The sequence below is a fragment of the Lissotriton vulgaris genome, unplaced genomic scaffold (assembly GCF_964263255.1).
Source record: "Lissotriton vulgaris unplaced genomic scaffold, aLisVul1.2 SCAFFOLD_3451, whole genome shotgun sequence".
Lineage (NCBI taxonomy): Eukaryota > Metazoa > Chordata > Amphibia > Caudata > Salamandridae > Lissotriton > Lissotriton vulgaris.
Window position 1 is genome coordinate 138,728 of NW_028243958.1, and position 15,690 is coordinate 154,417.

General features: G+C 43.8%; 1 protein-coding gene across 1 annotated transcript; it reads right to left on the reverse strand.

Moving 5' to 3' along the window:
• Window positions 1–14,517: 14,517 nt before the first annotated feature.
• On the reverse strand, window positions 14,518–15,465 carry LOC147668196 (olfactory receptor 2D3-like). The gene has a single exon (XM_086948713.1). The coding sequence runs from the start codon at window positions 15,463–15,465 to the stop codon at window positions 14,518–14,520; it is 948 nt and encodes a 315-aa protein (XP_086804839.1).
• Between the last annotated feature and the right edge of the window lie 225 nt (window positions 15,466–15,690).

Genomic DNA, 15,690 nt, shown 5'->3' on the forward strand with positions numbered 1-15,690 from the left:
CACCGAGCGGGCCATGACGGAACCGCTCCGTCATGAGCACAGCTCAACCGAGGCTCATGACGGAGCGGCTCCGTCATGAGCACTGTAGGGGTTAAGATGCGAAGATAATGTCAAATATGACTTAAATCCAATTCTTCCTGCAAAAAATGGGTTTTGCTTCAAATGGGAAAAGGTGACACCCACGAATTTCCTAGAAAAACATGTTAAAAATGTTTACGAGGATATTAAAATCTGCCTTTCACCTGATGAGGACTCCCATGCCATTGTTGGATCATTTACAAAAATGTGCTCAACTATAAAACATCTGTTGACTAGAACACCACGTAATCTTCCTAAGGGGTCCCAGGGATGGTTTGATGGCAACTGTACCAAGGCACTTGCTGCCCTGAAAAGGTTCTTCATACTTCCCCACAATCCAGACTAAACATCCAGTTAGCAAGGCGTACATACCGTATCGCTTTAACAAATAGGAAGAAAGAGCTCAAATCGCAGGCGTGGTCAGCCCTGCATGCAGCTTCTGAACTAAAAGACAATATCGCCTTTTGGAAGGCCGCCAATGCCCCATTTCTTCAAGCACAGCAGGGCCCCCAAATAGACAATGCCATTACCTCACAGGACTGGGTTAACCACTTCCAGGGTCTGTATAATGAAATAGCCCTTCCAGGAAGATCTCTAATTGAGCCTGTGGCACTGATGGTTGAGGAAACATGTACTTTTTTTTCCATTGGGTATCCAATTTCAACTGGAAGTGATTAAGGCTCTATCAGAAAGTCCTGCGGGTAAGGCTCCAGGGCCGGACTGCATCCCAATTGACATTTTTAAAAGTGTACCTGACCTTTGGGCACCCTTACTTACTGGAGTGCTGAACTCCTCAAATAAAATTGGCTTTATTGCCACTTGGTCGGAGGCAGTAGTTGTCCCAATTTACAAAAAGGGAGACAGGAATGATCCTGCCTGCTACTGGCCAAGTTCTCTGCTTGATGGCCTTATGAAGGTCGCAGGCAGGATCATTCTAGCCCAAATTCAGGATTGGTTGGAAGAACAAGAGATACTTTTCAACCTTCAATATGGGTTCCGGACAGGAAGAGGGACAGTCGAGCAGGGACTAAACTTAGCATTATTAACTTCCAGATATATTCATGCCAAAAAAAGAAATCTCTTCATAATATTTGTAGACCTCAGCTCTGCTTTTGATTGTGTTGACCATGGTATGCTTTGGCAAACTCTAAAGTACATAGGCCTGGACAATCAAATCCTCACTTTTATTATAGAGTTGTATAACGGGCTGGTGCGCATGTTATATACGGTAGGATGGGGGAGTGTTCCGACTTGTTTCGTATCCACAGAGGAGTAAGACAGGGGTGCATACTTGCTCCCCTGCTCTTTTCTCTATATATAAACAATGTCAGATCCATCTTTACTGAAGACTATCATGATACCCCACAGTAAAAGGGACGCCCATTCCCATACTTCTCTACGCCGATGACGCAGCAATTCTCTCCGAGACTAAGGTTGGCCTACCAAAAGCGGTGCAGAAATTCTCGGAATTTATGAAAAATAGGGGTCTCCGCGTAAACGTATCAAAGACGTATACTATGTCTTGCGGACCCAAGAAACGCAGAACACGCTGTTTGATCTCTTTGTATGGTAGGCGTAGAGCTTGCGGATAGATTCTGTTCTCTGGGTGTACACTTTGAGAGATAGGGCTCATGGAAACCCGCGGTAACTGCCAGGGCTCTGGCGTTTACCAGAGCCTCTGGTGCCCTGGTAAATTTTGTCAAAAAACTAGGTGGCTGTAGACATGGGAGGGGGGCTGGGGACACTCTCTATGCTGGGAACAGGTGCGGCAACAGTAAGAGGCTGACCAGTATGCTTCTTTAGACTAGGTTTTATTTTTAAAGTATGCCTTGTCCGGTAAGTAAGTCTCTCCCTCGCAAACTCCAGGTTGTCCGTGGTGATGGTGTGCGCTACACGGGAAGCTCTGGGCGCTGGTTGTCGTCAGGGTGTCGTCTCCCCGATTACAGCGATGGTGTACCAAGGGAAAAAGAAGACGGACAGAGGAAGGCCGTTAGACGCTAGTCTGATACTAATCTGCACCCAAGGGGACCCAGTGATTGTGCAGGAACACCGGTGTAGTATTGCAGGCACACTCGTGTTTCTGGTGCTCAGGGGAGGAAGGAACGAGGTGAGGAATAGAGGTGGGGAGGGAAGGAAAGGGTCACGGGAAACGGGAAGCGGGTCAGAATGAACACAGAGGAAAGCTACGTACGGGGAATATTCACACTATTTACACGGGGCACTCTTTCTCCCCACCCAGGCCGCCCAACGCCGCCGTACCTGAGTAAGCCACACTCCTCCCTCGGGAGTGTGGCACGGCGGAACACAGGGTCGTTGGCCTCCTGGCTCTCCTCCGCTCTCGACTGCTCCGTTTCCTCCTTCCTCTCGTGGCTCCTCCGTCCGGTTCTCCTCGCAATCTCCTTCCCTCGATCCGTCGGTGACGTCACATGCCGCGTATAGGGCTTCCCCTGTTTTCAACCATCCAGGGGTGTTCACGTCAGTAGTGGGCGGGGCCTCACCGTAGTTGTCATACGCCCAGTTAAAGGAACCAGTGAGCGCTTCCTCATCCGATTCCTGTTGCAGGTTCCACTCATCCCGTGATGTGTCCGACTGTAGGGCAGAAGGGGAGGTATCATCAGGGGTCCACCAGTCTTCCCGGCCACCCGTCCCGACCCCGTTACAGTGGCAGACTAGTAAGGGAGTTGCTGCAGATTTTTAAGGCCAAATGTCTCTCTACCGTGACATATGGGGCGGGTCTCTGGGGGATTGAGCCAGTGGATGTTACGGACATCATTAAATCTGCCCCAGTCTTATTAGGGCATAATGTGTGGGTTAATCCATGTACCAGTCTGAATAGAGAGATAATAAAAGACTGTTTGGCATGTGACGGAGCTACTAACATCAAATGGTTCACTTATGTTAAAAATTTGTTGCATGAAATTGGACATCCTGAATATTTCCCCAACCCAGACAGTATGGAGAGTGTGTCCAGAACTGCCTTAAAAAAGTCCCTTCTACAACACCTTGAGAGTAAAAGATGGCGGGAAGTAAGATCTAAGAAGACGGTCATGGAACATTACTCGATAACAGTTCATGAGGGCATTCAGTTGTTCCTTTTGGTTGAACAACCCCCTTACCACAGTATGCTCCTGACCTATTTTCGTTTGGATATTTTTTATAGACTTGTTACCTTCCCACAGTGCAATGACTGGTCAGGGGAAAAAAGAACTTGTCCTTGCGATGATGTGTCATTTCAGTCAAATATACATTTTATTCTTTTTTGCACTTTTTATAGCCATCCAAGGAGGAAATTGCTGAAACCTCTGCTTGTTTCATGGGGCTTGAGGTCATGTAGAGGGGCATATGACAAATTGAGAATCTTAGATAAAGAGTACACCATTAGTACTGTAACCTTCTTCCTGAGAGCAGTTGTGAGGTATAGAAATACAATGTAAATTGAATTCTGTTCTTTTACGTCCCCAGTAGTTGGAATGTTTGCAACCCAAAATTAATTTCTATATTAGCTATGGGTATTTTATTATCCTTTTATCTTTTTAAAGCTTTTAACATATTCTTTCCTTCTTTTTAAATGTGTATGTAATATGAAGTTATTTAAGTTGTATTAGGCTTGTTCTTAAATGTGATTTTTATCTGTACGCTTTTATGAATTTATCTGTGCAATTCGAATAAAGCTTTTGAAATTGAATTGATATATTAGTAAGTACTGTTTAAAAAACAGAAATAAATATTACGTGTTACATATTGTTTGTAAGGGGTTTCCATTCTGTTCAAGATGCCAACAAAGCAACAGTAGAGTAAGAAGATAAAACAACAGCACTAGAAATATCTTTCCAAATACAAAGCAGACTCACAGAAAGAAAGTGAGTACCAAATCTTTTTTAAAAAGATTAATACCATCATGTACTCTTTCTTCTACAAGTGTGAGTAGAATGCAAAATGTGTCAACATCTAACAGAAAATTGCATTATTCTTCAAAAAAAGATAATGCAATAAAATTAGACAAATGTAAGAAAAAGACATTTAAAGAACTTCATCAGAAGTTCTTCATAGAAGCGTAGTAAGCAATATTATGAGAAGCATGAAAGTCGTAAAAAGCAAATGAGCTCTGTAAAACCAGACACATGTTGTTGAGTGTATAATTGACAAGGCTTTTGCATTAAGAAGAAAGCTATTTATTCTCATTTTAAAGAAAATTAGATGTTTCGATAAACTAATGAAAGGACTGAAGAAAAATGTCATCAGAAGGTTCAAGTGAGTTAAGAAAACTTCTGCAGTATTTTCCAGTAAATGTGGAAACACACCTCCAGTACTGAGGCAATTTTTAATGAGGAGAGTGTTTTACAAGAAATGTATTTAGCATTTGCAATTGATAGAGATGGTTGAGTATATGAAATCAATGAAGGTACACCAATTGAAAATTAAAAATGTGTGCATAGAAATGAAGAAGTACCTAATGAAGAATTGGTCAACATCCTTAAATTCCAGTTTTTAGTGAAAATATGGACATGCATGCAACATAAGACAACAGTCTGTTACCAAACGTAGACTCTTCTTTAAACAAATACAGTGGAGAAACAGCGAAACAAAAAATGAAACTACTCCAAAGCCATGATCCTTGTGGTGTAAGGAAACTTACAATCCTTCAAAGACATTAATTAGCTTGCCTATCACAGTATATGTGTGATAGTACTTTCCTTCATATGCAGATGCTCTCTGTGCACTGCACTAAAATGCGTAATCTAGTAAGAAGATTGTATTCTGTAAAAGGTTCAGTTCTGCACTTCAAAAATAAATGATATGCTCTTTCTGAATTCATTTCCATATAGATGACATTCAGATGTAATACTTTGGGCCTGAAAGGCCAAGTGAAGGGACTGAGATGCTTGTTGAGAACAAAACTCAAAATGCTGATACTAGCGCAGTGTTAAATCATTTTATAAAATAAATTGATGCATTTTCTAGAACAACTACAGAAATCCAAGAAGAGGTGTGTGTTTGTTGCAGGTGGACTCATTACAATCACAAGTAATAGAAATTGATAAGTTCGAAAAAATAAGTAGATAGCGATATAGTACAGTGGTTTAAATGTGCTCTTTACTTGATAGTTGAAAATAGGTTTGTCTTGTGCGTAAGCCAGATTATATATATACCATATTGACAACATGGATGTTAATAAAATGTCTGCTAGAAGAATTTATAACAAATTGAAAGTGTTTCCAATTCCTCCTCAGCTTCAAAACCTGAATGTGTATGAGACTATTGTCGTACAGACAGAGCATCTCTTCCAAGCTATTGTTAGAATTGAAACTAAAAATAAGAAATTACCTCCTTCTGAACTGATTAAAGGATTGAAAGCTAAGGTTGTGTAGTTGACTTTGAATATGAAGGAAAATATTGAAACTATACGGGAAGATCAAGAAGAAGCACCGCTAGTTGTTTTAGTAAATTGAGGACCTACAAACAAACAAAGAAATTGATAGGAGCTTGTCAGCATTTTTCTTTTCAATCATAAAGATCTTGTAAAGAGCACTAATACCAGTTGGCGTCTTGGTGACAGTATCCAGAAAATCCTAAACATATAGCATAACAGGGAGTCTAATTTCTTGCAAAAGCCTGCATATATTTCAAATAGCCAGGTATTTAGCTCCTTTCTGAATTTTAAAAGGTTGGGTTGAGATCTCAAATGGTCAGGCAGTTCATGTAACCATTTAGAGGCTGAGTAGGAACATTTTCTTTTTCTTTATTCTCGGTACGTGTACTTTGTTAGCTGTGCTTGACCATAGAGTTCTCAAAGGTGAGTACCATTTAAAAGTATCTTGAAGAAAGCATGGACCATTTTGGTGAAGTTCCTTATGGACCCAACAAAGAGCTGTAAATTGCCCTGATAGGGAGCAAGTGGAGTTTTTTATGGATTTTGATACTGAACAAAATTTGGGGAGATTTAATAGAACTCTGGTGGCTGCAATTTGAAGAGTCAGAAGTTTTTTTAAAGCTCGAAGCGGGCTCCCACCGGTGAGGCATTGCAGTAGTCAATCTTTGCAATGACCAGTGCAAAGATCAATGTTTTTTTAAGTTCAAGCAGAAGATATGGTAAGATTTTTTTATAAACTTCAACATTAAAATACAGGAAGATGTTAAATGATTAGATTGGTCAACATAAGAATGTTTATTGTCAAATACCACACCTAAATTTGGTATTGGCAGAGATCCTAGACTTTGCGGCCACCAGGAATTGCTCCAATTGGAACTCCATTTTATTAGAGTTAAGATTAAAAATAATCTGGGCCAGCAATGACAGTAATGCATGCATTAAGCAGGGGTGCTACATTTTTGGGTCTGATGAGACTGACACTAATTGGGTGTCATCTGCTTATGACCATACGGAGTACCCAAAGGAACTAATCAGAAGTATAAGGGTAGGGCTTAGGGAAGATCCTTGAGGGATCCCATAAGGCAAATAAAAAGGATTGGAGGTAAAACCACTGAGGATACCACATGCTCTCTATCTGTGAGAAATGATATAAATAATTTTAGGACTGGTCTTCTTATGCCAAGTCTGTCCAGAAGCCAGATCAGTGTAGCGTGATACAGGGTATTGAAAGCGGCCAATAGGTCGAACAGGACCAAGACCACACTATGTTCCTTGTCTACGATGGATCTGATCTCTTCGGTTGCTACCAAAAGGGCCAATTCTGAGGTGTGTCGTGGCCTAAAGCCGTGTTGTGCAGGATGTCGACATTTGTTGGCGTCACTTAAGGCAGTATTCTCCTGCTTCATTACCTTCAGAAGAATTTTGACTGGAAGTGGGAGGTGTGAATTAGGTCTTTAGTTTTTTTCTTCTGCAGGGTCTAATGATATGTTTTAATCAGTGAAAGTATTCACACATTTTTCTAAATAGTTAGAAATATTCCAGTTTCCAAAATCCTAATGAGGGGTGTAAGATAAAGCACAATAATGTCTGAAACATTATAAAGCACCTTTAGGGGGACAGGGATCCATAGCGGATCCAGATTTATTCTTTTTAATCAGGAGGCAATTTGCTCCATGGTGAGAGGTATAAAAGAGCATATAATTTAGGTTGATTCAGAGAGATTATTCTTCTGTTTTTTTCAGGGCAGGAGGTGGAAGGAGGCGCAGTAGTTTGATTATTAAACTCTAGAAATATATTGCTGACCTTACTGAAAAATAGTTTTGTCATTTTTCACAAAAATCTTGCGTGACCAGGTTTTGTTTTTATTTACTAATTGTTTTAAATAACTCCTTAGGGGAGTTGGTGACTACTTTCTTTTTTGTATAGATGTTTGTTTTAGTTTCTTTAATCAGATTGTTATATTCTATCAATAACATTTTGTAATTTTCATTTTCTTGTGAGCTACATTTTGCTCCCTTAATCTGTTCTTGGTGCCTAAACTTTTTCTTTAACTCCCTGAAATCAGGCGAGTACAAGGCACAGAAGGTGTTTTACGATGGCTCTTTCTGTTTCTAAAGGGGAGTATCTGACGTACAGCCCCGTTTAGACATAGGTTCTAGGTGATTGAGGCCTGCTGAGTAGCCTCATTTAGTGTAGGAATGATTGTCATTAACGATTCATCCAGTTTATTGTTATCAATTTTATTCCATGCTCGATGATGACATGTTGAAGGTCCCTCCTAAACTATACTTCTACTGACAGGTAAGGCAAGATTTTTAAAAATGCCTTTGTCATCAGTCCAGGTGAGTGGCAGTATTTTCTCTATTTTTATATTTGTGCCATTTGAAATAATGCCATCCAGCGTACGGCCAGCAATATGAGTTGATTCCTTAATAAGTTGGAACAACTCAAAACTTTAAAGGTTATCTAAATGGACATTAGTGTTATATATTATCGAATTGCTCAAGGTAAAAATTAAAATCACCTAAGATGGTGAATGTGGGATAGTCAACACACGTTTCCATAAAATCCAAGATATATTGTATAAAATGTTCTTTTGGGCCAGGGGACCGTACAGTACACAAGTAGGCTATTAAAAGTGTAGAAATTTAAACATTTTATCATGAAAAGCAGAGCCTCAGAATTTAAATGAAGCAGAGGTTTGGCTAATACTTTTATTTAGCTTCGATGCACTATTGCCTACCTACCCCATCGCATAAGTGGCCTGTCGTGTCCGACTACCTCAAATCCATATGGTAGACGTGCTATAAAGTCTGGGTTAGATGCAGCGTCTGCCCAGGTTGTTTTTTAAAAAGGATATATCAATTTCACCTTAATGCATTAATTTAGTAAATACTAATGTGTGTTTAATAAGGGAACGTGTGTTGGTTAATAGGCGTTTTAGGCGTTTTAGTCTAAGTCAATTTTAGTGAAAATAGCGCAGATTTACTTATCAATACTCAATAGGTGATGGCAGCTTCCTCATGCTGTTTCCATTTCTATCATCCTAGGATCGATCCGCGGGCATGCGGGGAGCCTATCTTTTTTGTTTAGTTCCATCAGGACCTCCCTGGTATAGTTTTGGTGGGAAAACTGCAACAGAATTTATGAAAAAGGCAGCAGATCTTGCCTATGGGTATGGGAATACATTAAAAGACATGAGAATAGGAATAATTAGCAAAAAAGTTAAAAACCTGTTGCTTCTCGAATGGTCAGATCTCGATCCCACACAAGAAGTCCCCAGCTTCTATAATGCAACTGGGACTTGCTTCCTCTGCTCACGGGCTGACCTGAAAGTCCAGAGGGACCATCACCTCAGTCCACTGCGAACGGCAGAGTCAGACAGGGCGTGACCTCTGATAGCCTGCTTCTACTACCACAAACAGGTCTGGCATATCCTGGTCGTAGTCGGGCCCAGGATCTGTTTGAATTTGAGGGTCACAAGATCTGCATTGTGGCTGATTTCTCCCAGGAGGCCAAGGACAAATAGAAGGCCTTCCCACCATTCACCCCCTGCCTTGGTCTGGAGCTCTACCACCTGCCTCCTGCTTGGCCTTCCTCTGGTTTTCTTCTGGATTGACGTTTGATTGAGTGCTTCATGGGTGTAGGCCATCTGTTTCTTCTTGTATCCTTAGATGGTTGCCTACTGGTGTTTATTGTTTACAGTTTTTAGGCACACACCTGCCCATTCAGCTAGTTGTAGCAGGGAGCCAATTATTATCGACCCAACCTGGCATACCTGGCCTATCGCCCACCTGCCTGAGCACCTGGCTTTCTCAGGTATGTCCCTCGGCAGTCTTTCAGCCAGCCTGCCTCGGTGGCTTTACTTATCTCTATTTTTGACCCCTACTAAATGGTCATCTCACCTTGCCCTTAGCGCCCATCAGCCCCGTTTTCTTCTCACTTGCTCTGGGCCTTCCAAGCTGTGCAGACCTCCAGGTTTGGACCCACGGTTCAAGTTTTAAGCCTCTGGACTCCGTTCGAGGTTCCAGTCTAGGACTTCCCACTGTGTGGCCCTTGGTTCCCCCTTCCGCCCTGCTATACTGACCTACCCTTTGCTCAGTCAAAGAGTTGGTCCTCCTCTCCGCCATACCCCTGTCCTATCGCCTTACTTTGCCAGGCCTTTCCCTCCTTCTCCCTTCACTTTCACCCAAGTAAGGGGGCCCTTTTTATCGCTTTCTCCTCCTCCTCCTCTTCTTCTTCCTCCCCCCTGCTCTTTACCCTTTCCCCCTACCCATTCTTGGCCCTTACCAGATTCCTCCTCTCCTGGCTTGTCCCACGATACCCAGGACTACGCTGTGCCACCTGGCACCCCTCCATGCTATCTCCTCTAATGTGCAGGACCTCATACACATTTTCAAGCATAAGAAATGTTGGCATATCTTGATTTCAAGCGTGTGGATGTGAGCCCCCATGGGTTCTGTCGCTGGACCAAGACCCAAATGTCAGTTCTTCCTTCAACTCAAAAATCTCTGCACGGAAATTGATTCCACTCACTGGATTGTGGGTGGGGACTCTATTTGCAGTTTTTGACCGCACTGGCCTGCTTGACATGAGCAACAACATGGACCGGGCCCTCATGAGGGACATTAGACCATGATCTTGTGGATATCTGAGTTTTCCCACAGTATGGATCAGGAGAGTATCTTCCTTTCACCTGTGCATGGCACACAGTCCTGTTTAGATAACTTCCTGGTCTCACAGCCGGTGGAGACCCTCTCCTGTGAGACCCTGATTCTCCAGGATGTGCTCTCGGACCACTCCCCAGTATTTCTCTCCCTGGTACTGGGGCTGACCAGCCCGGGCCATAAGCCTTGGTGCCTCAACCTCTCTCCATACATCTCTCTCTATGCAAAGCACAGCTCTGATCTCACAGCAGCAGCTGCCTGGAGCATAGCCAGGGTCTGTGACCCCCCCTTGTACTTTGTGGGTGACAGCTAAAGCAACCATCCGCGGCCAGTTGATACGTGATGGGCTGTGGCTAACAAGCAGCGTGCTGACTGACAGGAAGCCCTAGAGGCTGACATTGCCTTTCTCACCCGCCTCTTTACTGAGGCCGACCTCGGTCGCCCTCTATTGCTGCCTGGAGGGGGCAAGCATGGACCCTAATCTGCTTTATATCTCTAGGGTGGAATAAACGCTGCAACCCTTGATGGGCCAAAACTAGAAACAAGGGGAGAAGGCGGGGAGGTTACGGATGGCACAATTATGCCAACAGGTGGCTGCACAGTCCATTCAGGCCCTTTCTCACCCATCACCGGCCCCAGTACATTGCAGACAAATGCATGGCTTACTTCCTAGACTTATACACGTTGAAGGTTGCGGCAGACCCAGCGAGGCTCGACGCTTTCTTCGACACGGTGCACCTTTTTTATTATTATTCTTTGTAAATATTTTATTTAATGCGATTTTATATAGCCCAAACATTACCCAAAAGAGTCAGAGCGTTTTACAAAAGAACCAGTTGCGTTAAATAAGGACTTTGGATTACATGAGTTACATAAGAGATACAAACAGAAAACAAAGAAAGTCAAATATACAAGTGGCGTGAAAGGAGGGAAAACTTGCAAATGTACAAGTTGTAAAGTCACTCAAGCAAGATATACAAACAGATAAACTCTAAAATCACATAGGAGTGGTAGTAAGTACAAAGGTCTACTTCATATACTAGTGGTTAGAGTAATATATTCAAGTGGAGTGAAAGGAGGAAAAAATTGCAAATGCCTAAATGTGCCTAAAATGCCTTTACATGCCTATACGACTCAGGCAGGGGCCTGCTTGAAGGGGATATCACCAAGGCCCAGATCTCGCTGGCCATCTCTAACCTTCCGTACCATAAGGCCCTCCAGGAGGATTGCTTCCCAGTGGAGTTTTATAAATGGACGAGGGAGGAGGTGATGAACTCCCTCCATGAGGCTTTCTGGGAGGCAGAACAGATGGCCTTCCTTGACCTCATCTCAAACAAGACTTTGATCATGGTCCTGGGGTCGCTTCAGAGGAGTGATGTTTGGCTTGTATGGCCTTGTGACCCTCCATCTATTTACAGCACGCTTGCTGGACAGCATGCACACCAAATGGTAGGCCCGCCTTAAGGTAGAATATGAACCCACGGACTGGGCAGACTCCTGGAGGTCCTGAGTAGTGGCACCAGAGAGGCCCAGATGCAGTTCTGCCTCTTCAACCATTTTGACTGCTGGTGCTTTGCTGGCCTGGGTCATGTTCTCTGTGACTGCTCCACCTTTCACTCTTTCTGGGAGGCAATCAGCATCACAAATGGTGGCATGCTATTGATTCCCCTATCACTGCCTCACTCGACGATCTTTCTCCATGACGCTGCGGAATTCCCAACCCCGTCCAGGTGCAAGTGCGAACTGCTTCATCCAGCTCTGGCAACCACCAAAAATCTATGTCCCCAGACACTGCCGCTCCCAGCCCCCCATGCATGATGAATGGCTTACAGACATGTATCAAAAGGCCTCTAATGAACAACTCATTTACATTCAGCTAGCTAACACAAAGATTTTTCTTCACACTTGGGTATCTTTCCTCCATGAGGTTTAGAGCTGAGTGTCCTGCATGGCCTGTATCGTGAGCATCATGACAGGCTTGCCGGTGTCGCCCGAGTCCTGGGGCTGCATCCTCGGCCTCTAACCCTCCTCTCTTGCTCGTCCCCTTTTCTTCTCTTCTTCCTGACTTATACCTTGCTTGAGGTCCTGCAACTACACTCCCAGTTTGTTCCCCTGTTTGCTTCTTCACCCATGGTCTATTTTTTGCCCATCTTTCACCTCTCACTGGCCCATTTCCCCTATTCGTCCTCCATTGCTCTCTCCCACATGTTGCCTTCTCCCTTTTCCTGTGTCATCTGCCCCATCCCACCTTTTGATCTTGCCCCCCATCCCTGGCTTGCCCATCTTCCTTCGACTACATCCAGCCCAGCAAAAAGAACAATTGATGGACAGAATGCAGAACAATGTAATACATTCACCCCAGTACAGAGATATGGGCCTAAATCCATAGTTGTTTTGCTCACCATGCCATTCCAGTTTGGACCCAGCATTATGCAAATCAGTCTTGACTCTGTGCCCGATGGTAACAGTCCAGCCCAAACTGTCAGGCCAGGTCCTCCCTGGACTGAAAAGAAGCATCCTAGGACCGGTTTCGGGGTTTTAACCCGCTTCAGCCAAGATAGCGTGATTCCAGCGGCATGGAGAGCACGGGACTCATGTCTGAGCATACCTGTGCTACTCGGGGTGACTAATGCAAAAAGAACAATAGATGGACAAAATGCAGAACAATGTCATACATTCACCCCAGTACAGAGATCTGGGCCTAAATCCATCGCTTTTTTGCTCTCCGTACCATTCCAGTTTGGACCTAGCCATATGCAAATCAGTCTTGACCCTGTGACCAATGGGAACAGTCCAGCCCGAACTGCCAGGACAGGTCCTCCCTGGACTGGAAAGAAGCATCCTAGTACCGGTTTCAGGCTTTCAGCCCTCATCAGCCAGGATAGCTTGACTCCATTGGCAAGGACACCAGGGGAACAAAAAGAACAACTAATGGACAGAATGCAGAACAATATCATACATTCCCCTCAGTACAGAGATTTGGGCCTAAATCCATCATTTATTTGCTCACCATGCCATACCCGTGCTCACTTTGCCACTGGATTCAAGATAGCCTGTCTGATGAGGGCTGTGAGCCCGAAAATGGTCCCAGGATACTTGTTTCCGGTCCAGGGAAAACATGGCTTGGCAGTTTGGGCTGGACTGTTCCCATGAGGCACAGGGTCAGACTGATTTGCATATAGCCATGTCTGAACTGGGGTGGTGGAGTGAGCTAAAGAATGATGATGGATTAAACCCAGATCAGTTGACGGGATGAGTGCTTGCAATGTTCAACACTCCATCCATCATCCCCTTTGGTTTTGGTTTGTTCACCCTAAAATGGCAGTGATGCCCAGACGTGGATTGCTCACTTTGGCACTGGATTCAAGATAGCCTGGTTGATGAGGGCTGTGAGCCCGAGACTGGTCCCAGAATGTGTGTGTCTGGTCCAGGGAAGACATGGCTTGGTAGTTTGGGCTGGACAGTTCCCGTAAGGCACAGGGTCAGACTGATTTGCATATAGCCATGTCTGAACTGGGGTGGCGGAATGAGCTAAAGAATGATGATGGATTAAACCCAGATCGGTTGACTTGGGGTGAGTGCTTGCAATGTTCAACACTCCGTCCATCATCCCCTTTGGTTTTGCTTTGTTCGCCCTAAGTTGGCAGGGTATGACCAGACCTGGGTCCCTTGCTCACTTTGCCACTGGATTCAAGATAGCCTGGCTGATGAGGGCTGTGAGCCCGAAACCGGTCCCAGGATGCTTGTTTCCAGTCCAGGGAAGACATTGCTTGGTATTTTGGGCTGGACTGTTCCCATGAGGCACAGGTTAGACTGATTTGCATATAGCCATTTCTGAACTGGGGTGGCGGAGTGAGCTAAAGAATGATGATGGATTAAACCCAGATCAGTTGACTGGGGGTGAATGCTTGCAATGTTCAACACTCCGTTCATCATCTCCTTTGGTTTTGCTTTGTTACCCCCAGCCCAGACCTGACTGCTGTACTTTGCATTCTTTATTTACCATAGGAGCATTTGTTTTTTCTGTCAGTTAATGGCAGCTGGCTTGGAGCACTGTATTGCCTTTTGTACCCTGTTGCTATCTCCCTTTCCTTTGAAAGCATTGAAGAAAGAACTGCAAAACAAAAAAAGAGTAGAATGCAGTATTGTTGTAGATAGTGCTACTTCATGTTGTATTGTGCTATCTCACGTAAAGAAGCGCCAGAGTTTGGGTATTGCATTGCATGTGTAGAGGGGTGATGCCTGGGAAGAGATAGTATATGTGTGACAAGCCAAGGAGGTGGGGCATGGAATGTTTTAATGTATAATAGAATCTCTAGAATGTAAGGATATGGGAGGTGCAGGGGCTTTTTGCATGGTGACCCTTCTAGTATAAAGCAGCTCCTCTATGTATTCGGACAATTACATCTCAGGTCGTAGCCAAGCTATCTTTCTAATAAGCAGCTTTCTCATTGCCCCTTTCATCTTGTTGTTCCTCAGAGTGTAGATGAATGGATTAAGGGCTGGAGTAACCACTCCATAAAAGACAGAGATGACCTTTTCATTTTCTGTTGAGATCATTGACCTGGGAGTCATGTATATCACAATCAGTGTCCCATAGAACAGTATAACCACCGTCAGGTGGGAGCCACAGGTGGAGAAAGCCTTGCGTCTCCCAGATGCAGGCATTCTCAGGATGGTGGAGATGATGCGGAGATATGTAAAGATAATTAATGTCATGGGAGCCATTAAGACAACCAGAGAAACCACAAGGAACATAATCTCTTCTAAGTGGATATCTACACACGCTAAACGTAAGAGAGCTGCTAATTCACATACAATATGGTTGATCTTGTTGTGTCCACACAAAGGTACTGTCATTGTGAAAGAGACATTCACTGTAGCGAGAAGAAATCCACTGACCCAGGTAGCAAATGTAAGTTTGATGCAGACGGCCTTGTTAATAATGCGCTGATAGTTCAAGGGGTTGCAGATCGCAACGTAGCGATCCCACGACATGACTGCCAGAAGGATGCATTGGGTAATACACAAGGAGACACCAACATACATTTGAACAACACATCCAGAATATGTGATGATGTTTTTTTCCACCAGAAAGCCTTTCAGAAAAGTAGGGATATTTGTTGATAAAAAACAAATATCCAAAAATGACAAGTTGAGGAGGAAAAAGTACATTGCAGAGCTTAATTGGGAATCTGCTTGAATAACCGCTATGATGAAACTGTTTGCACTGATGGTAAAAAGAAAAATGATTAAGAACCCTATAAATAGCACAATTTTCACGTGTGTTGAAGTGAAAAAACCTAAGAGAATGAATTCAGTTGCTTGGGTTTGATTTCTGCCGTCCATCTTGGCTCTCCTCCTTAGAGAATCAATTATTTTAACAGGGTTTAGCTTCTGTGGCTTCTGATTTCCATCCTTGGTTCCACTCCTTGGAGAATGAATTCAGCTGCCTGGGTTTGGTCTCTGCCTTCCATCCTTGACTCCCCTCCTTAGAGAATGAATTCACCTACCTGGGTTTGGTCTTTGCCTTCTATCCTTGGCTCCCCTCCTAACCTAAAAAATAAGAAAACC